The following is a 22,905-nucleotide window of genomic DNA, read 5'->3' as shown; positions in this document are numbered from 1 at the left end:
AAACTCTGGGTCGGCTAAATTACGGCTGCTCCAAACGTGTTTATATAATTTCCCGTTTAATATTTGTAAATCCGGGAAATCGTCTGGGTTCTGGAGTACATTCCTATATAAATTATCGTACCAATTGCATGATTCCAGTTCTGATGCTAATAATTCCGACTCTGGTTCTTCGCTCTGGTTTTCTTGTGGTTGTCGTGACAAAGCATCTGCTACCTTGTTGAGGACTCCCTTTCTATATATTACCTCGAAATCGTACTGTTGCAGTTCTAAACTCCACCTGGCTAACCGACCTGACGGGTTTTTAAGGTTCTTTAGCCATTTGAGGGACTGATGGTCTGATATGACCTTAAAATTGTATCCTTCTATATACGGCCTCATTTGCTTTATCCCGTACACGATGGATAGACATTCTTTTTCCGTTGTGGAATATTTTGTCTCGGCTGGTGTGAGGGTTCGACTAGCATATGCAATTACTTTATCCTGGCCGTCGTATTTCTGTGTTAGTGCAACTCCAAGTCCACAGTTCGACGCATCTGTTTGCAGGTAAAATGTTTTCGAAAAATCGGGGCATGCTAATACTGGGGCCGATGTAAGTTTTGATTTTAGCTCTTCAAACGCGTTTTCCTGCTTATCGGTCCATTTCCATCTTATCTTCTTCTTCAGAAGCATGTTTAGCGGTCCTGCTATTGTCGAATAGTTCTCTATGAATCGGCGGTACCATGATGTTATTCCTAGGAACCGGCGGAGTTGACGCACATTTCTCGGTGCTGTAAGTCCGGTTATAGCGTTGGTTTTCTCCGGGTCGGTTTTTATTCCTTCTGCTCCAACCACATGTCCTAAGTATCTGAGTTCTGACTGGCAAAACGTGCATTTCTCGAAGTTCAGCTGTAATCTGGCTTCTTTCAGTCTTCGGAAAACTTCATGTAGGTGATTTAAATGCTCTTGGAGCGTTTTAGATATTACTACGATATCATCCAAGTAGGCAAACGCGAATTCCATATCGGGAGGTATTACCTTATCCAGTAGGCGTTGGAAAGTGGCTCCTGCGGAATGCAGTCCGAATGGGGTGGTTTTGAACTGAAAATGGCCTTTTCCGGGTACGCTGAATGCTGTCGCTGGGCGGCTTGTTTCTTCTAGGGGTATTTGAAAATATCCCTGTTTCAAATCGAGGGTCGATATAAAATTTGCTTCCTTAAGTCTATCCAGAATTTCCGATATTCTGGGTAACGGATATGCGTCCTTATCTGATAGTTCGTTGACTTTTCTAAAGTCAATGCAAAATCTGTACGAGTTATCCTTTTTCCTAACTAGTACAATCGGTGAACTCCAACCACTTGTGGAGGGTTCAATGGTTCCTTCTTTTAACATCTTGTCCACTTCTTGGTTGATGATCTGTAGCATTGCGGGATTGTGCCGCCTATAAGGCTGCTTGACTGGATCGCACTTTTTCTTTAATTTTATTTCGTGTCTTATTAAGTTGGTGGGTCCTGTTATGTTCTCAAACTCTCTTAGTTCTTTTCTTAGGAACCTTTCTAACTCCGTATTTTGAGTGGAGTCTTTTAAAGTGTTACAAGCCTCTTCTTGATGTTGTATGTATTGTTTGGTCGTATGTTTATCGAATTTAAGTTCGATAGAATGGTTCCTGAGGAATTCCACTCCTATTAATGCATCTTCCGTCAACCCTGGCATTACTATGAATGTTTGTCGGGTTTGTAACTTATCGATCTCGCATTCAATTGTCAACTTCTGGTTAAGCTCAATTGACGCTCCATTTGCTAGTCTTGTTCTCCCGCTGTAGCTATCTAGAGAGTCCTTGTATATCTAAGCTATTCGATCCCCGACGTAATTTTTAGTAGTTCCTGTGTCTATGAGCGCTCTGTATGTTCTTTGCCCTATTTTTAGTGATGCGAACAGTCGAATGTCATTGCTTGCTGGCTGTGTAACGGCGAAAACGAATGGAGTCGAATCTTGTTTTACAGACTGGGACGACTCCTTGTTTCTCCAGTCTGTAATTCGTTTCCCTGACGCCTGAAACAGCAATCGCTGCTGTAAACCCGTTCTCTGCCGCAACGCGAACAAAACTTTTTCCATGGGTTTTTGCAGTTTTTACGGCTGTGACCTGGCATCTTGCATCTAAAGCATGCCGTTTTCGCATCGTACTCTGCTTGCTCTGTGCGTCTCCAGTTTCCACGGCAAATCTGATTTGCTCGGGTCTTTTCGTCTTCTATAGCTTCGTATTCTTGGGCTAAATCCTGTAATTCGGCTAAGTTTCCGAAATCCCGGCGGCGAGCATAAAGCTTATATTCTGGTAACAAATTTTTGTATATCCTTTCGAGTTCTTGGTTTTTGGAAAAAGAGCCTTCTCGTCTGATTAATGTTTGAATCTCCGTGATATATCTATCTACTGGTTCGTTCTGTCTCTGTCTTCTGTTTCGGATTTCCTCTTCTAGTTGTAGCAAATATCCCCTGGGATAGAAAGCTTTTTTAAAATCTTCGCTGAAATCTGTCCATGACTTCCAATTTTTGTTATTGTTTCTGTACCATAACAAAGCGTGGTCTCCTAATAATTCAGGTAATGCTCTTAGTAGATCTTGTTTATCGATCTCGTAGGCCAAGCTTAATTCGTCTATCCTCTCTAAGAATTCTATTGCATCTGAATGTTTCTTGTCGAAGTGTGTGTTCCACTTTCGTACTTGATTTAGCAATTCTGGTTGCCCCATTTGTTTCGTTATTGTTAATTCCTGTAATAGTCTTGGGATGCCCGAAATTTCCTGGGTCAGTGTGTCGGATTCTGTTCCCTTGGAAGTTTTTTCTTTTGGGATTGTTCCTGTAGCTTCCTCGCGATTTTTAAAATAGGTTCTGAGTCGTGCTCTCAATTCGTCGACGGTTCCCTTGGGATCTAAGCCGTATTTTTCGGCCTCGCTCTGCAATTCCTCTTTGCAAAGTCGGTTTATCCACGACGTACCTGTTACTGAGTCTGTGTCTTTATCTGTCGGCATGTTATTAATTTTTGCTCGGGCGCCAGTTTGTGACGGGTAGCTCTTTCGGGGCGACAGACTCAGTAAAACACAGGTTTGAAATAAAAATAAATCTATTAAGTATATATATATACAATAAATAAAAACTAAAAAAAAAGGAATCCTACGTTGTATACTTATAAAACAAAAATAAAATGGATTCTACGTTTCCTTCTGGGCCCCGCGATGAATGAATTTCCCGGCAAACGTCTATAAAAGAAAAGAAACTAATTAGTACTACTAATATACTCGCTTTCGCTTCAATTCAGCGAAAGCTCCGAATATGCTCGCAAACAAAATATTTAGCTGTGCAGACCCACGGCAATGTTCAATACACAATGCCGACGGGTTCCGCTTGGCTAAGGACAGAGTATGATCCTCAATACGGAAATCTCTGTCCCGGTTGGTTCTGTGCAGATCCACGGTAATGCTCAATACGCAATACCGATGGGTTCCGCTTGGTTAGGGACAGAGTATGATCCTCAATATGGAACTATCTCTGTCCAGAATGTCTCGCTGGTTCACTACACCGGCGAGTCAGGGAGCCTAGAGCGCTAGCTACAAGACTGTCTAATTCCGCTATTTCACGCCTTAAATAGCCGTCCTGAATCCCACTACGAAGTCACGTCGTAGAAGTGGATGCGCAAATATTGACACTCCCACGGTTCGAACTGTTAAACGATCATAGCATCGTTACAATTTGTTTTACAATATAAACAGCGAATTTCTGAATCGTGACAAACATGATTTTCAGCTTTTACATTACTACACTTAATACATAAATCTTCAATATTTTTACATTGCCTAGAAATGTGACCATAGAGTAGACATCTGAGGCACTGTGTAACTCTGCTAAAAAACCGCTCTACCGAAAAATATACACTATTTATTGAAATATAATTAGGTAAGGTGTTACCTTCAAAAGTTAAAATAATGGTTTTTTTTTGGGACATACTGTATATCACCATCCTTTTCTATTCTACGATGTGTACGTTTAACATCAACTACTGTTGAAGGAATGTTATGTTATCTAAAATATATTTCGTATCGTATTGAGTATCGATATCTTTTATCAAACCCTTAATTTCTAATAAATGATTTGGTATAAACGCTACAAGATCATTTTCTGATAAAAGAGGATTGTTTACTAAAGCATTGGCATCAGAACATGTTTTTAGACTAACATTTATTCTATTTTTTCCAACAGATCTAATTTGATTAATATTCTTAAAGTTTTTTGTGTAAGACATCTCCTACAAATAAGTGATGAAGACGGCCGGCATTTTCAATATTTTTTCGTTCGATAAAAACACAAATATTATTCAAATTATACTTATCTCCATTCCTTAGATTAAAAACTTTAGGTGTTTTTTTTGTTTATAAATATCCTTTTCGTTATCACTAATGAGCTGACGACTGGTTTCAGCTGTTGCTTCGGAACTTAAAGTGGTATCCATGTCTTGTACGGGGACCGATAAATAATTTTCTGACTCCGCATCACTTTTAGAGTTATCTGCACTCATTTTCTGGTTAATAGTTACACCTAAGGGCGTCTTTCTTTTTACAGCTTCCCCCATTTAGGGGGAGCTATTTACACTTCGTACACTATATTACAAAAAAAAATTTAAACTAGTTTACAAAGTAAAAATTAAATAATTTTGTTGATAGAAATACGTCTGGTAGCTAGCAAGTCTATCACTGTACTGTATATTTAACTTCAAAATTCTATTTCGAACCATATTGAACTGCTGACGGAACATGAGTAGTTGAAGATAAGTTAAAAACATTTTTTCTTAACAACAAGCTTAACCCACATTTTGGCAAGACTAAGAGACCTAATGGTATCAATAATCCGATCCGTGAGAAACGAGTCTTGCTTTTGCTATCCAATACATGCAAAAATAAAATAATATAAAATATCGGAAAAAATCTTGAAGTTATTCTTTACCATTTTCCAGCAAATTCTCTGCCACTCCAGAGACGTTGGGAGAACAATTTAACACATAATCCCGCTGCTAGAGGGTGGCAGCCTAAGTTGTTCAAACCACAACGGCAAAATTTATTCTCTAGACCAAATCCAATGCCATTTTACAACAATCATTCATAAAAATTCCAAGAGGGACAATCAAACAATATGCACAACATTCTATGACCGAATCTGTTAAATAAATACTCGTGAATAAGCAACAGACCTGTCTATGGTTGACAGCACGATTGATGTATGTCAATGTCAACGTTTTCAAGATGGTATCGTAATGTAACCACTTTTAATTATGTATTTATGTATCACGTTTATTTGAGTTAGTATTACAATAAAATATCAACACATTCTTTTATTTTCTATTCATCAATATAAGATTGGTTATGGGCCCAGAAGTACAAAGAGTGTGTTGATTAAGAAAAGATAAAAACGTGAAAAGAGGCTAGTAAAGGCACGTGGTCGTAAAAGTTCAAAAAATGGAGAAGTCAACTGAAAACAAATATGGCATAATACCTTTTAATGGAAACAGTTTTGACAACTGGAAATTTAGGTTGTTTTCAGTATTGAAGGCCGTGGAATGTAGTGAAGCTTTGAAGCCGGTTCCCGCGGTTGATAGAAATGATGAATGGCATAAGAAAAACAATAAAGCATGTATGGTAATTATTCAAAGTATTGCTGACTCGCATTTGGAATACATCAAAGAAGTGGAAATAGCTCATGATATGATAAAGAAACTGAAAGGAATTTTTGATAAAAAAGGTACGTGTTCTAAGTTCTATTTATTAAAAGAATTAACAACGTTAAAATACACCAATGACATAGATATTCAGGATCATTTCTCAAGATGTGATCGACTGTTCAGAGAACTTAAAAATCTGGGAAGTAAATTTGATGAATCTGATATGTCTTGTTTCCTATTATTGTTAATGCCACAAGAGTTTGAAAATGTAGTCACAGCCATAAGAACTTTATCAGAAGATGATTTAAAAGTAGAATTTGTGAAAAGTAGGTTGTTGGAATTTCATTCCAATAAAAATTCAAGAAGCACAAAAGTTTTGCCGTCATCTTTTAGTGCAACAGAAAAGCAAGTAAAATGCTTTAAGTGTGGAAAAATTGGGCATGTGAAGAGTGTATGTGGTATTAAATGTTTCAACTGTGGTAAGATGGAACACAGAGCAAGTCAATGTTTAGTCAAAAAGCAGAATGTGAATGACAAACAAAAAATTGGAAACAGGGCAAATAATGCTATGAATGAATGTAATGGAGAAGAGGATAATGCTGTTGCTTTCTGTACAACATCTGAAAGTGAAGACGGTATAATCTTAGAGTAGTATGCAGACTCGGGAGCTACACATCATTATATAAACAATGAAGACTTACTGATAAACAAGAAAAGATTTGCAGAGAGAAGAGAAATACAACTGGCAGAAAAAGGAAAAAGTATGGAGGCAACATGCATACGTGATTTACAAGTGACAAGTGTGGTGGAAAATAGAAATGTGAAAATTACTTTAAAATATGTATTTTGTGTACCAAAATTAAGAGCAAATTTGTTGTCTATACCTACCATTGAAAAGGCAGGATTTGAAGTTGTATGTAATGACGGTAAGATCTTTATAAAAAAAGATAATAATGTTTTTGTAATAGGTAAACGTCTTAATAATTTATATAACATTATATTTAAAATCAATGTTGAATCTAATATTGAATCTGCAAATTTAGCACTAAATATAGATATTTGGCACAAAAGGTATGGTCATTTGAATTATGGTTCTATTTCAAAAATTAAAAATTTAAATATAGTTAATGGTTTAGAGTTTACCAAATCAAAGGTTGATAAAATTTGTGATGTTTGTGTACAATCGAAACAAAAATGTTTTCCATATAATTCGAAAATATCCAGAAATACTAGAGTTCTTGAATTAGTCCATACAGATGTATGTGGTCCAATCACACCAACATCACGTAATAATTATAAGGATTTTATAACGTTTGTTGATGGTTTTTCTAGGTTTTTCATGATATATACTGTAAAAGGAAAGGACGAAGTTTACAATTGTTTTAAAGATTATACAGCGAAAGTGACATCATTATTTTGTAATAAACCTATCTCAAAATTAAAATATGACAATGGAAGTGAGTATTGTTCTAATGCAATTTTAAAGCTTTGCTCAGAAAAGGGAATTCAAATATCATACACTCCACCGTACACTCCCCAAATGAATGGAGTTGCAGAACGTATGAATCAAACATTAATGGATAGAGCAAGATGTATGATAAAAGAGGCAGGAATAAATAAATGTTTTTGGGAAGATGCAGTTCTCATGGCAGCATATATCAACAACAGAACGCAATCTTGCTTAATACAGAATAAAAGTCCTTTTGAATTGTGGCTTGGTAAAAAGCCAAATGTCTCTAATATGCGAATTTTTGGCTGCATAGCATATGCCAGAGTACCAGATGCTTTGAGAAAGAAACTTGACGATAAAGGAGTGATGTGCCGATTTATTGGTTATACAGAAAATGGTTACAAGTTATGGCAAGAATAAGAAAACAAGTTAATTCACAGTAGAAATGTAGTATTCGATGAAAATAATTTTATGAATAAAAAGGAAAAAGATCTGAGAAGAAACAGAGAAAAAGAAGATGAAGAAAATTATGATATACAAGAAAATAAAATCAAAGAAAGAGGAATACAAACTAAAGCTGGAGATGAAGACAGAAAGTCTGATAGTGAAGAAGACAAAGAAGAAGATAATAAAAAGGATAATGAAGGAGTGCCTTCTGGAAATACCCAAAATGGCAGACCACGAAGAGTAAGAAAATTAACTGGAAAATATGACATTTATGAATTAGATGCAGCAAAGTGTGATGAAGAATTAGATATAAGCTGTTTGGCACTACGTAGTGAACTAACAAATGCACCGAAGTCTTACTCAGAAGCAAAAGAAAGTTCAGAATGGAGTTCATGGAAACAGGCAATTGAAGATGAGTTAGATGCACTGAAAAATAATAATACTTGGGAATTAGTTGAGAAGACATGTAATCAAAAGGTAATTAGTAATAGGTGGGTTTTTCGGTTAAAGGAAAATGATGTTGGTAAGCCTGTTTATAAAGCACGATTAGTTGCACGAGGCTTTGAACAAAGTCATTTTAATGATTTTTCACAAATACATGCTCCTGTAGCAAAGTTGTCTACATTAAGAATAATATCGTCTATCTGTAATCATTATAATTTACTATTGTTACAATTAGATGTGAAAAATGCTTTCCTGAATAGTTCTCTGAAAGAAAAAACCTTTATGAAAATACCTGAAGGTCTTAGAGTTTCGAAAAATGATCAAAATAAAGTACGTTTATTGAATAGGGCAATATATGGTCTCAAGCAATCACCAAAGGCATGGAATGAGAAATTTAATGAATTTATGCTACTGTTAAATTTTAAACGTTCAAAAACAGACTACTGTTTATATAGTTTTATTAATAAGAATATAAGATGTTACTTGCTGCTTTATGTAGATGACATTTTGATGGCTTGTAATAATGACGTATTTTTGAATTATTTGAAAACAAAATTATGTGAATCTTTTAAAATGAATAAAATAAGCAGTCAGTTTAACTTTTTGGGAATAAGAATTGACAGAGATTTTGAAAATAGGATCATAACTCTTGACCAAATACCTGCAATTGAAAATCTTGTCAAACGATATAATGTTGAAGACAGTAAAAATTTTAAAACACCAATAGAAAAGAATTTGAATTTACTGAGAAAAACTGATTGTAATCTTAGTACCAATTTACCATACAAACAACTGTTAGGTAGCCTTATGTATATAATGATGGGACTAGACCTGATATTTGTTTCAGCATTAGTTATTTTGGGAGATTTCAAGATAGTGCTACTAATGAAAATTTTAAGCATTTGTTAAGAGTACTGAAATATTTGAAATCTACTATTAATTTTAGGTTGTATTTTTATCATTTAGAAGATACTTCTTGTTTTGATTTAGTTGGTTATACTGATGCTGATATGGGCTAATGACATAAATGATAGAAAATCCATTAGTGAATATTGTTTTAAACTTTTTAATAATCTAATCTCATGGTCTTCCAAAAAGCAAAGTTTGGTAACTTTATCAAGTACAGAATCTGAGTTTTTGGCAGTATGTGCAGCTTCATGTGAATTACTTTATATAAACAACTTACTATTGGATTTGGAAATTAAATTATTATTACCAATCACAATATTTAAAGACAATCAAAGTGCTATCAAACTGCTACAAAACTTTGAAAACAATAAAAGGTGTAAACACATTGAAGTAAAATTACATTTTGTTTTGGATCTGGTAGCACAGGGTATTATGAAGGTTGAATATATTTGTTCAAATGAGCAACTTGGAGATATATTTACAAAGTCTCTGTGCTATGAGAAATTTAATTTTTTTTTATTTAAATTAACGTGCATGTGACATCTATGGTCATTAGCACGAGTTACGATTTACATGGTAATATCATATTAATTACAAAATAATGTAGTTTACATTAGCATTTAACATAAAGTAGTAGTTTACAAAAACATTTAACATAAAGAGAAAATAATAAAAACTTATAATATAACATTTATATTTCGAGGTCCTGTTTAGGACCTCTTTGAAGTTATTACTGATATCGAGATGTTGGCGTATTTTGGCATAAAAAGGGCATTCGATAAGTATATGCCTGATTCGAAGAGTCGTATTGCAGTGCTGACATTTTGGTTGTGGAGATGATGTCATCAAGTAGCTATGAGTTAGACGGGTATGTCCTATACGCAATCTCCGTATGATTGCCATATTTTTTTGAGATAAACTGGGATAGGTAAGAAGGTTCACTGAGGGTTTAATTTCATGCAGCGCTGAAGTAACATTATTCCAGTGAATCTGCCAGGTGGATAGATTCAGCTTCTTCAGTCTAGCTTTGAGATCGTTGCAAATTTGTATATTCATAATGGTGTCCGTGGATGATGCGGCTTTTTTGGCAAGGCAATCAGCTTTTTCGTTAAAACTAATACCAACATGGGATGGTACCCATATCAGAGTGATAGTTGTATTTTGGTTTATAAGAAGCTGATATGTGTCATGAATATCTTGGACGATAGGATGGTTGGTGGATATAGCATTAATGGAGTGTATAGAGGAAAGTGAATCAGAGCATATAGCTATGTGTGTATTTGGATATTGTTGGGCATATTTGAAAGCATGTGAGATAGCTAGTAGTTCACCAGTGTGGATGCCACACCAAGGAGAAATTTTAGATAGTTTGATAGGCTGTTGTACAGTGGTTACAGAATATCCAACATCACTTTCAGTCTTTGACGCGTCAGTGTAAAGAACTATGTTATATTTATTTTTGTTTATAAGTTCTAGAAAGAGAATTCTTAATGTACTAGTACTGGTATTTTCTTTGTTAAACTTGGTGAGGGAAATATCATGATGTGGGAGTATGTTGGTCCAATAGGGATTATTGGAAAAAGGTAGAGTTCTGGTTTCAGACAAATTTATATCTTTTAGTAACGGTTGTAGAAGACTAGGAATAGGATTTATAATTAAGTTACATGAAGGGTTGTTATGGGGATGGTGTGATGATGTAATTAAATGATATACTGGATTGGACGGATTGGAAGAAATTGCAGCAGCATGGGAGAGAAGAAGATTTTCTCGCCTAAGCCACAGAGGAGGTTCATTAGCTTCACAGTAAAGACTTTCTGTCGGACTAGAACGGAATGCTCCAAGACATAGACGAATAGCTGTGTTGTGTACTGTATTTAATGAATTTAAGATTGATTTAGTACCAGACATATAGACAAAACATCCATAGTCTAGCTTGGAGCGGATAAGTGATCTGTAAACTTTCAGTAACGTGGTTTCTTCCGAGCCCCAATGATAATGTGAGAGTGTTTTGATTATATTTAACCTTTTTAGGCAAACTCCTTTAAGTTCCTGTATGTGTTGTTTCCAGGTTAATCTTGAATCAAATATCAGCCCTAATATTTTGCAATTATCAACAACCGGTAATTTGAAGTTGTTGATAATGATTTCAGGATCAAAAGAACTCATTCTTCTGCTAAATTTAATTACTTTGGATTTAGACTGGAAGAGGGTAAGTCCTAGAGAAGCTACTTTGTTTTGTAGGTCATTTACTCCTAATTGTAGAATTTTACTAGTAGTTGCGTTGGATTTACCATGACAGTACATTATTAGGTCATCGGCATATAATACGCATTTGATTGGTGGAGCTATATTTTCACTTAACTTGCTAATCGAAAGAATGAATAAGGATGTGCTTAAAACTGAACCTTGAGGAACTCCATCATGTTGGATGTATGGAGAAGAAAGAAAGTTATTGACAGAAACCCTGAACGATCTAGATGTTAGGAAGTTTTTGATAAATGCGTATATGTTGCCAGTAAGGTTACATTCAAAAAGTTTGTCAAGAATTGCATTTCTAGAGATGGTATCAAATGCGCCTTCTATATCAAAGATAGTTACTATCAAATCTTGCTTGCAATTTATTGCGTTGGAGATATGGGTTTGGAGTATTACCAGATTATCTCTTGTGGAGCGCTGTCTTTGATAGCCAGATTGTTCCTTTGGAATAATCTTGTGTTTTTCAAAATACCATAAAAGACGTTTGTTGATCATTTTTTCCATTAGCTTACACATAGTGCATGTGAGAGAGATGGGCCTGTAAGATGGTGGAAAGTTAGTCGGCTTATTTGGCTTGAGTATTGGTATAACAATAGATTTGCTCCACTGAGATGGAAATTTATGAGAACTCCAGATTATATTGTATAAATTAAGGAGTTTATTAAGACCATAATTAGACAAGTGCTTTAGGAATGCATAGGGAATATCATCGGGCCCAGCTGCAGTGTTTCTACTATTAGCTAAGGCAGCTATTAGCTCATGGATAGTGAAAGGAGAATTAAGGGATCTACTATATTCAGATGATATCAGACGATTTCTGTGTGAATATAAGTAATATAAAGTAATATTATTGGTTTTATTCCTGAACTTTTCTTCGAAATGTTTGGCAAAAGCGTTAGGAATAAGTTCATGTGAAGTGATCTCTATACCATTTGAAATTAAACGAGTAATTTTATTATTAGTTTTGTGACCTTGAATTTGTCGTATTTTTTTCCAAAGTTGGCTAGAGTTTTCACTGATAGATGATACGTAATCTTGCCAGGATGATTTTTTACTTTTTTTAACTACGTGTTTGGCTTTGGCTTTGAATTTTTTGTAATTTATTAGATTTTCAAGGCGTCTATTTTTTTGGTACTTATTTAAAGCTTTTTTGGATAGACGAATTGCCTCTTCACAAGAAGAGTTCCAACAAGGAACTGCTTTATGATTTGGAGAGAATGATGTTTTGCCAATGTGAGTCTTAGCAGCTGAAACAATAGTGTCTGTTAATGACGTTAACAAATAGTCTACATCATTGATTATTAGATGATCATGAGCGAGCAAGAGAGTGTCAACAGCTTTTAAATACTCTGGCCAGTTAGCTTTATTTAGGCGCCAATAGCTTTTGGCAGAGGCAGTCCCGTTACAATTGTTGGAAATTATTATCGGATAATGATTGCTATTAAAGAGATCGTCAGCTGTTTGCCAGTTTAAAAAAGGTGCAGATTTAGGGTCACTAATACTAAGATCTATAGCAGAGAACGATCCAGAGGAAATATTAAAATGAGTATTAGATCCTGTGTTAAGAAGACTTGAGTTTGTGCAGTTAATAATATTTTCAACTACTTTTCCCCGTCCAAATGTTGATTGAGAACCCCACATACTGTTATGTGCATTGAAGTCCCCTGTGAGTATAAACGGCTGTGGAAGTTGGAATATAAGGTCTAGGAGCTCTTCTTCTTTTAGAGAATGGTTTGGGGGAATATATATGGAACAGATGGTAAGTTTATTTGGCCAATATGTAGTTATGGCAATTGCCTCAAGATTCGTTATTAATGGTAGCATTGTTGAGAAGATTTCGCTGGACGCAAATATTGATGCACCTCCACTAGCTCTGAAGCAGTTCGTCCTAATGAAGTGGTATCCTTCATAGGATTTAAGATGAGGAATATTAGTTGTATTAAAATTAGTCTCTTGGAGACAAAGAAAATCTGGATGGTAAATTGATATAAGATATTGAATGTCTTCAAGGCGCGGATAGTATCCGTCGCAGTTCCATTGTAAAATAGTGAATTTAAAAACTTATTTAGTTAGTAGAAAGAATATACCTTGTACTAATAACGTAATTTTAGAAAAAATCCATATCATTGCAGTTAGAGTCACATGAATTATTGGACGTAAGGCTGGTATGTTCGTCAGCTTCTATAGGATTTAATGTGCGTTTTAGCTTTTTTGTTATTCTTGTAATGCGATTTTTAAGTGATCTATCGGATACAGTTTGGTATATTTGTGTAAGATCTTCGAGGAAAGAATGAATGTTCGTGGTGAAATTATGAGCTTTTTGAGAGGATCACTACTCCCAAAGGAATTTTCTAGGAAGGCAATTATTTGTAATGCTGATAACGAAAATTTTTCTGGATTAGCACAAATTAATTTTTCAATACTTGAATGGGCAGATGTATTAATTTTACCAATTTCTATATCATCAGTTTTTGTTTTCTTTTTAGGAGCTGATTTAGGAGTTGCGAAGGTTGTCGTGTTTGGTGTGTTATTAGAGTTTAAGTTTGGTGGGCTAGCGGTAACCACTAAAGAAGGTGATTCAAGACTTGTGTCAGTGGAATGAGTTCTTTTTATGCCAGAGTTAGAAGGGACAAATAATGGTGTTATAGACTGTTCATTTGGGTTTGTTATGTCAGTAGGTAGGTTATTTGAGTAGATTTCTTTTTTTAAGAAGGGTGAAAAAGGAAATATACTGGAAGGAGGATCAATTGCTTTATCTTAATTATTTTAATTATATAAGCCAACATCCATAAGAGTATCCACACGTTAAATAGACTTTAATGAACCTCATTCCCAAAGAAACTTTTACTTTCAGTAGATAACTAGTCCCAGATTTACCGTAGAAGCTAAGTAATATCGATCAACATTTACTACAATGAAGATAGAACGAGACATTTTATAACAATATCTAAATCAATAATATAGATTATTTCAAGAGGATGATGAAAATTTTATAAAACTTCAAGAAAAAATAAGAAGACAAGTAATATAATTGCATTTCTATATTAAAAAAAAAACAAAGGTTAGCTATACCAAAATTAAAATCATAAATTGCTAATTATTGCAGTCCCTATATCTTTCATTAATCCTGATATACGAGTAACCCATAAATTTACAAAAATAATATTAACTATGAACCATTTATAGTTACTTCAAAATTATTTACATTATTATGTAGCAATTCCAATCTATCCCGGATTTTGACAACCTTAAACTTCTTAAAGCAACTCTTAATTTCTCCCCAAGTTACACTTACTTTAGAGCATTCTCTTTTTCCTATTAATGATTATACGATAATCAAAATGCAGTTCTATGCAGTACAGCGAGAACTTCGAACAATTACGTAAAAGAAACATCAGGTATATTCTACATATACATTCTATATGGAGATATATATTTTACGCGGAGATATGTAGATAATGTATTCTCAATATGGCCTTATGGATCAGAGTTGTTGGACACATTCCTGAATGATATAAACGATAAAGAAGAGACAATAACATTTACCATCGAACAGGAATATAATAATACACTACCTTTCCTGGATATTTTAATCTCTAAGAACAATAATGGATATAAGACTAAGGTGTATAGAAAACCAACACACACCAACAGATATTTAAATTACAAATCAAATCACAATATCAATATTACAAAGGGTGTTCAATCACAAATTAGTCCATTAATTTGTAATCTTACTTTAATCTTAATTTCCTGAATTTGCATACTTTCACTGTGTATAATTGTGAAACCTATCGATTAGTAGCTTAATTACAGTTTCTTCAACTTTCTGCAAACTATAGATTGCCTAATAGGTATTGAGGAAATGCTAGCCATCCTTTTTCATTCAAATTATATGTGCCAGCTTTCAAAAGTAAAGGTTTTTGTTTTATGCAGAGGACAATACACTTATTTGATGAATCGTAGCATTTTTTGTAAGATTATAAATATAGCTTCGGGACTAGTTTGGGACGCAGTCTATTTTAAATTTTGACCTTAACAACAACTATAGTGTATTAATTCAGTAGCTCTCAATAAAACTACCTTTTACTCCACGACTTCAACATTTTATTTTATCATCATCGATCGAGAAGAATCGGATACAGAGAATTTAGGAACAAGTCAAACTTATAATTACATTCGAATTTGTCCGTTGGTCCTTCAGCAAAACAACATCAAAAGGTCGTTAATAAGAATTGGACCTTTGAAATAGACGACCCTTAGCGACCTGAATAACTGTTACCCAGTTCCGTATAAGATCGACGATTGCATTCGAAGTGTGGAGTAAAGAGAATACAAAAAAAGACCAGCGAGCACCAGAGAAACTGAATAGCAGTCAATGAGTCTATTGTTCCAGCTGTTAGGAGGTGAAGAAGCTAGCGGCATCCAGAGATCCAGCTCACTAGGTTCCAGTTACAGTTCTAAGGGGGAGGCGGCGTTTTCCAGTTCCACCCAGTGCCACATAAGTGAACGTTGGGATAAAACTGTAAGTTTTTGAATATTTACTCTCATTTAGAGCAGTGCTTTTTTTTATAAATTAAAAAGGTTATTAAGAAAACGTAAGCTTAAAATTTGTTTTCAATTCAAATTCTTCTATTTTAAATAGTAATATTTAATTACTATTAATTATATTTAATAATATATTTATTTAATAATATATTTAATTAATTAAGATAATCACTTTGGCACCGTACTTTAAGAATAGTTCTCTCAAATTCTCCGGGATATCGAATTTACATCTTTCCGTACTATGTAACGGGCACTCCACTAGAAAGTGTTTTACTGTTAGCGGGGTCTCGCAAGCAGAACACTACGGTTGGGGATTCCTTGTCATCAGATGTCCATGCGTAAGGCGACTATAACCAAGCCGCAGTCGTGTGATGATAACCTGAGAAAAACTTATTTGATAGTTTGAGTCTTATGAAATATTTTGATTTTCTATATATAATATCTTCCTGACATATTTAATAAATCAACAGTTATTTTTCTAAACATTCTTGAGTTAATATTCCATATATTTAGTATTTGATTTTTGTTATAAACCAAGCAAGTTAGGTCTTTGGTTACAAGTGATAATTACATTTAAAATTGTATAATTATTGTTGTCATTAATTTGCAGGTCATTTCGTGTTGAGGTAGATTGTATCTTGCTGAGACTTCAAATTGAGTTTAGATCAAGTTTATACAAACGTTATGAAATGCAACATTTTTATGCCCAACATAAGAAACTAGAAAATAAAATTTTTAACTAATATAAAAAAAATTACACAAAGAAAAACTGACGTTTAAGAAGAGACTATTTAAACATAAGATTGCAGACAATTAAGGAATTTGAAATTCCATTGAAGAAGAGGGTTCAAAATATGATAAATACATATTTTACATCTAAATATTATGGGCAGGTACAAAAGAAAAACGAGGAAGGAAAAAAGACCTTAGATGAATGTATTAAAAATTAAGGAGATGGAAATTAGGACTGAAAGGCTGCATCATTTATTGGAAGACGATGAAAATGATGAAAATATACAAGGATATTTAAAAGAAGAGGTAAAAAAATAGACGCTTTAATAATGGAAATAACTCTGAACAATTAACAGGATGCGCTAGAAGAAGGTAAAATAAAAAGATTTTACCTGATGAAAAGAAAGGTGCAGTCGATCATAAAATAAAATTGATTGGCAATTGGATTGATGAAAAGAGATTGGAGGCGGAAGGATGAAAGAAAGAACAAAATGTATTGTCTCAAGTAAAGATATCTATATTTGAGGGTAAATATGAATCATGGGTACCATTTCATAATTTTTTTAAACGTTTGATATGATAAACAAACAACTATCAAATGTGGAGTAAATGCACTATCTGAACACAAGCATGCGAGGAGAAGCAGAACACTTAAACAATACAACATTTAAACACGACGAAAGCAAACTATAGTGCCTGGAAAATGTTGCAAGAGAGATACGATAAGCCAAGAATAAATTTATATTTTATTTATATTAATATACCAGATACTTTAGGCCGCAGACATAAAAGAAGCGTCAGCAAAGGCGCTGAAAACATTACATGATAGTATTCATGAATGCTTAGAAGCGATTAGTCGACTGATGACAAGTATTAGGTTCATAAATCTAAATTCTTATTTATCAACAATATATTTTATTTTTTTTTATTTGTCCATAAGCGGTACGCAAGTTTTTATAAAGTACATTCTTTAATAATCCAGTCATTATTTCCACTGCAATATTGGTCATAGGTCGTCCAAGCTTTAAAACCATTACCGTTGGTTCTCTTGAATTCGTTGAATACTTTTTTTACACATTGAACATCGTCGTGAATATCATCATCTCTTAATTTGTCACAAGGTACATGACACCCTTCAAGATGTGATGGTGGATCGCACCTATGAAATAAAATATTACAATAAAACTTTGATATACATAATAAGCAAGTTCTATAAATATTTATTTATTTGCCAATAAAAACAACATAATTAGAAAATAAATGATAAGGAATTACATATACATATGTAAAAAATCAATATTATTAAGCTAACGTATTAGAAGAGATTATATCGATAAATAAAAAAATTAGAAAATCTATTCTTCATTAAGATATTGCCGATCGAACTATAGTTGTAAGACCACTCTCGTAGAAAAATGTTTCTGATATGGTTTCTTTGCTGATTCTTGTTCAAAAATGTCCCCTGTAAACAAATCTGCAGGTAGCTGGGCGAAATTTTTAGATAGACTTGTTTAAATTGTTTTTGTGTCATTTTAAACATTTTTTTTTTCATTTTTCTTAAAAGTTATAACAATTTTCTAGTTATAAGCTATTTAAAAACTAAAAAATGCAAAAATACGCATTTTCGCGGCTTGAAAACTCAAATGTTAATAATTATTTTTGGGGTTGTCAAGTGTGGAACTTAAAGTACAAACATTTAGTTTCAAGATTGTGAAGAGCAATATAATCTTATTTCAGTTTAGACCCTTGTTTTTTAATTGTTAATTATTATGCGCTTCCATTCGATTTTTAAGCCGCCGCCTGCCAAACCACATATGGTGTGTCTATGTCGCCCTACATATAATACGTATTTACGCAACAAATATTGACATTTATTAAAATTTTGGAACAGTAGTACACAATAAATTTCAAAATCAACTATGTTAATATTAAATTTTAATAAATGTCAATATTTGTTAGGATTTTATCGCGTAAGTATAGTTTGTTTCACGAAAAATGGTTGAGTGCTTAATGGTTACCTGAGTTGATCCTATTGTGTATACAAGAATCTCTCAATAAACTACCGAAGTACACAGGGTCGCACTTCAGAAAGTTTGTTATTTAATATATTTCATTGGTAGCTGTGTAATACACGATTATAAAAATTTATTAAATTATTTCATATGGTATTTTCAGGTTGTTCAAGTGAATATACTTGATAATTGAACAATTTTTAACATGAAGAAAGTAGTTTTTTTGTTCTACGTGAATAATTGTAGTATATGGATCTAAATTCAGAAAGGTACTTTCCTTCACACTTTTTACAGGCTTAGGACTGTCGTGTTTAAAAGTTTTTGCTCTTCCTAATCGGATATCGTTAAAAATGTACAGTAATAATCGTTCTATTTACAGTATATACATACAAACGAATACATAATGTACAAAAAATAGATGAATTGAAAAAAATATATAAAAAAATATATACAAGTAAATATTTACAAAAAAAAAATACCCAAAATAACCAAAATATATTTATGAATTCCTAAATACCTAATTCTGTTTCGCTGTCGCTATCCTCTTTAAGATTAATAACAATTGGTTTAATTATGTGATTCAAAGTAACATATGAATTTTCTACGTTCATTACATGGCGTACTGAATTTTTCCAACTTTCTGGGGAGATATCATCAACACATTTCCTTATAAATTCGACTACACTACCACTTAAAGTCGGAGAAACATTTTGTGACCTAACATTTGACTTTAGTTGGTGCCACATATGCTCTATGGGATTAAATAAACAATAGTAGGGCGGAAGACGTAACACTGTATGTCCCATGTCCTCGGCCAATGCGTCACAAACATATACTTTTTTAATAGAAAATGATTTTAACACTTCTAACAGTTCATTTTTTAAATAACTTGCTTTAAAATATATATCGTTTTTTAACAGGTAGTTTTGAATTTCAATTTTCGTGCTATTTGCACTTGGAGACGAGTAATTGACGAGTAATTGACGACTGTGGTAACTTGCATTGTCCATTACTATCACACTGTTTTGAGGAAGGTTAGGGATAAGACAATTCTTAAACCATTGCTCAAAAAGCTCTGCCGTTGTATCCTTATGGTAGTCCACGCAGGAGTCTTTAATGTTCTTTTCAGAAAGCCATAAGGCATTTGGGACCCAACCATTTTCTGATCCTGCATGTAAAATTGTTATTCTTTTCCCTTTGTTTGATGGAGCTTTTGTTTGACACCTGTTGGAAGAATCGGACCATCCTTTGGATGGTGTTTCATGAGTGTCAAACCATGTCTCGTCCAGATAAATTATTGGTCGATCTTCTGTACGGTACTTTCTTATGGAAGTTATATATTCAGTACGCCACTTTTGTATAGTACATCCACTAATAATTTTCCAACATAAACATGCCTCATTCTGGTATCAAAGAGACCGCCTTTCAAATCAAGGTTGTCAGACATATTTCCTAAAATTCCTAAGGTTATATTTAAAAAATATTCTCTATTCTCTATTCGTTATTATTCAATTGCTAGTCAACGAACGACACTCTTAAAAAATAATATCAACATATTCTCAAAAAATATATATATAAATTAATTAACTAGGTACTAATATTTCCATGGACTCTTCACTAATGAATTAAAGCAACCGTGAACTTTGTATATATTACTTATATTCTAAGTAATTTTCGAATATTGGCAACATTGTAGTCTGGAGAGAATTTGAACGTTCGACGTTGCCCTGTTGGTGAATTTAGCGGTAATACTTTTATAGATAAAATGATCGACTTTTAAGAAATCAGACAACTTTTAAGAATCTAAGTTCTCAAAAACGGTTTCAAGAATTGTATTATTTTTTTCCAAATTTCATTGATTTTAAACCTTACCTGGAAACATGAAAAATTGCAGATATATTAATAATGGTATTAAGGTTATATTCACTAATTTTAAACTCATGCATTATGGCAACAGTGAATCGCAAAGCCGTAAATTCTAATGAACACCTGTTTGTCTGGCTATGTGACACCCTAAAATATTTCCTTTTGCAGAGGCGGAGGCTTATTATAAGGTATAAGTAATATAAGTTATAAGTAATATTATATTTTTCTAGGATGGCATTTTTTAAGATGCATCAACTTCTGTGTTATCAATAAATAATGACAATTATGTTAATGACAGCTCCGAATTAAAAAATAAAGATTTGCACGTACAATTCCAAATAATAGTTTTAAATATGTATGAGTGTTTGAAAAAAGAAAATATTGGGATGGCTGATAATGCAATTGTTTCGAGAATTTATGTATTAAAAAAATCGGGTATAAGACGATATATACAATTATTAAATTAGGCACAGTTACAGATCATTCCTTAAAACGAAAGCGACCAAATAAAAAATTGGGTAGGATTGACACTGCTGCAAAAGACGTTATTCAGCGAACAGTTTACAATTTTTACAAAAAAAAATAGAGTGCCTACTTTAGAACTGATTCGTGAAAAATTAAGAGATTTCCCTGAATATAATTATATATTGCGCCGAATTCAGTGATTGTTATGGATAATGCGTCGGATCATTCCCGCATATTAAATAAAATACCTAATAATAACACGAAAAAGGACGAAATTTTAAAATTTATGCAACTTAAAAACATCACTGTTCCTAAAAAGATTCCAGTAAAGAAAGAATTAATTAGAATGATCAAAAGTCGGAATTTTAAAAACAAATACGTTATTGACACCATTTGCAGCAGGCACGGCTATACTCTTTTGCGATTACCCTCATACTATTGCATTTTTAATCCAATTGAAATGGTTTGGGGTACCGTAAAAAAACGATTGCGAAAATATAATCAGTCACCAACATTAAGCGCAATGGCCATTGAGAATATTCGAGAAATAATTAGTGGCATTAATAGCGATGTGTGGAAAAATTGCGAAGCTCATGTTGTAAAAATAGAAAACGAATATTCTGTTTTACCGGCAATAGCACCAATAGTTATCCAACCTGGGAATGATTCGACTTCAGAAGACTCTGACGATTCTTTTCAGTCCTTCTAATTAATTTCTTTACAGCTATCGCGATGCATCTTGAACACTAGTATTCATTATTATACAGTGTGTCGCATTTAAGATGAAGACACCTCTATATATCAGCTACTAAAATACATACAGATTTGACATTTTGCACAGTCATACATGTTGATAGTGCACATTTTTTTAAGATAGTCATCTGAAATTTAAATTTTAAACGCGGCTTACTGCGAATCCACAAACAGGGTAAATTTTCGATATTTTGCTTCGCGTTAGAGAAATCGGAAAAACTTATTTGGAAAAGTTGTTCCACTTATTGTAACCGCACATACCAAATTTCATGACAAAATTCGCAATTTTAGTTTTTCAGTATTATTTGTAATCTCGATCCTAAATCTACAATTGGCTGTCTAAAGATGCATCTCGGGACAGCCAACTGTCCGTTTTAGAATCCTGACTACAATTGAAGAGCTTATTTCCAAAGTGTCTTAAATCCATATAATGAAATCCATGAAATTACAGATTTTCATACAAATTTAACATACAAATTATACAATTTTACAATTTTCATATGCACTTTTAAATGGTAAATAAGAAGTTGTTTTGGTACATATAACTTTATTCTAGACTTGAAGAAATCTATAAAGTTTAAAAAAAGAAAATTAAAAAAATCGAAATTTTGGATTTAAGACACTTTGGAAATAAGCTCTTCAATTAATGAAAAAAGTAAAAGTGCGAATTTTGACATAAAACTTTGTTATGTGGGGTTATAATAATATTTGGAACATCTTTTCCAAAAAACTTTTTCAGATATCTCTAACTCGAAGCAAAATATTGAAGATTCACCCTGTTTGTGCATTAACAGTAGGCCGTGTTTAAAAATTAAATTTTAGTTGACTATCTTAATTGCTGGATAGACAATCTTTTAAAATTTTCTGACAGAATGAGCCATTATTTACAGATAATTGTAAAAAAAATATTATGGTTTATGTAAAAACTAAATAATAAGTCCAATATTCTTATAAATCACTAAAATTAACAAGCTTTAATTTGAAATAATTAATTTGTTATTTATACGATGTTGTGAGCCCGCTCCCATTTGAAAAAAAAACTGATTCTGTCCTTCCTCTGAAGAGTCCTATTCAAAAATGCCCCGTTTAAACAAATCGAAGGTTGAAGGGTGCCGGACATTTTTGCCGGAAACAATTCAAATTCAAAAGATCACCTTTTTCTGCTACGGAAAATATTGCTCCGATTTCTCACCAAAATCAATGTTGATACTTTAGTTTAGATACTCTTGAATCTCAAAAATACTCATTTACATATTTTTCAAGCCTCGAAAATGCATATTAGGTATCGTATTTTTCGGATTTTAAATCGCCTATATCTCCAAAACTATTAACTTTTGAGAAAAATT

General features: G+C 33.2%; 1 protein-coding gene across 1 annotated transcript in view; it reads right to left on the bottom strand.

The window, feature by feature from the left end:
* Positions 1-17,372: 17,372 nt before the first annotated feature.
* LOC140450153 (alpha-lactalbumin-like) overlaps positions 17,373-22,905 on the bottom strand; it is an 84,931-nt gene continuing 79,398 nt past the window's right edge. The window contains exon 3 of the mRNA XM_072543599.1: positions 17,373-17,622. Within this exon, the coding sequence (XP_072399700.1) occupies positions 17,418-17,622 (205 nt within the window). The 3' untranslated portion in view covers positions 17,373-17,417. The remainder of the gene's footprint in view (positions 17,623-22,905) is intronic.

This window comes from Diabrotica undecimpunctata, chromosome 9 (genome assembly GCF_040954645.1).
Source record: "Diabrotica undecimpunctata isolate CICGRU chromosome 9, icDiaUnde3, whole genome shotgun sequence".
Classification (NCBI taxonomy): Eukaryota; Metazoa; Arthropoda; class Insecta; order Coleoptera; family Chrysomelidae; genus Diabrotica; species Diabrotica undecimpunctata.
This window is presented reverse-complemented; position numbering and strand designations above follow the sequence as displayed.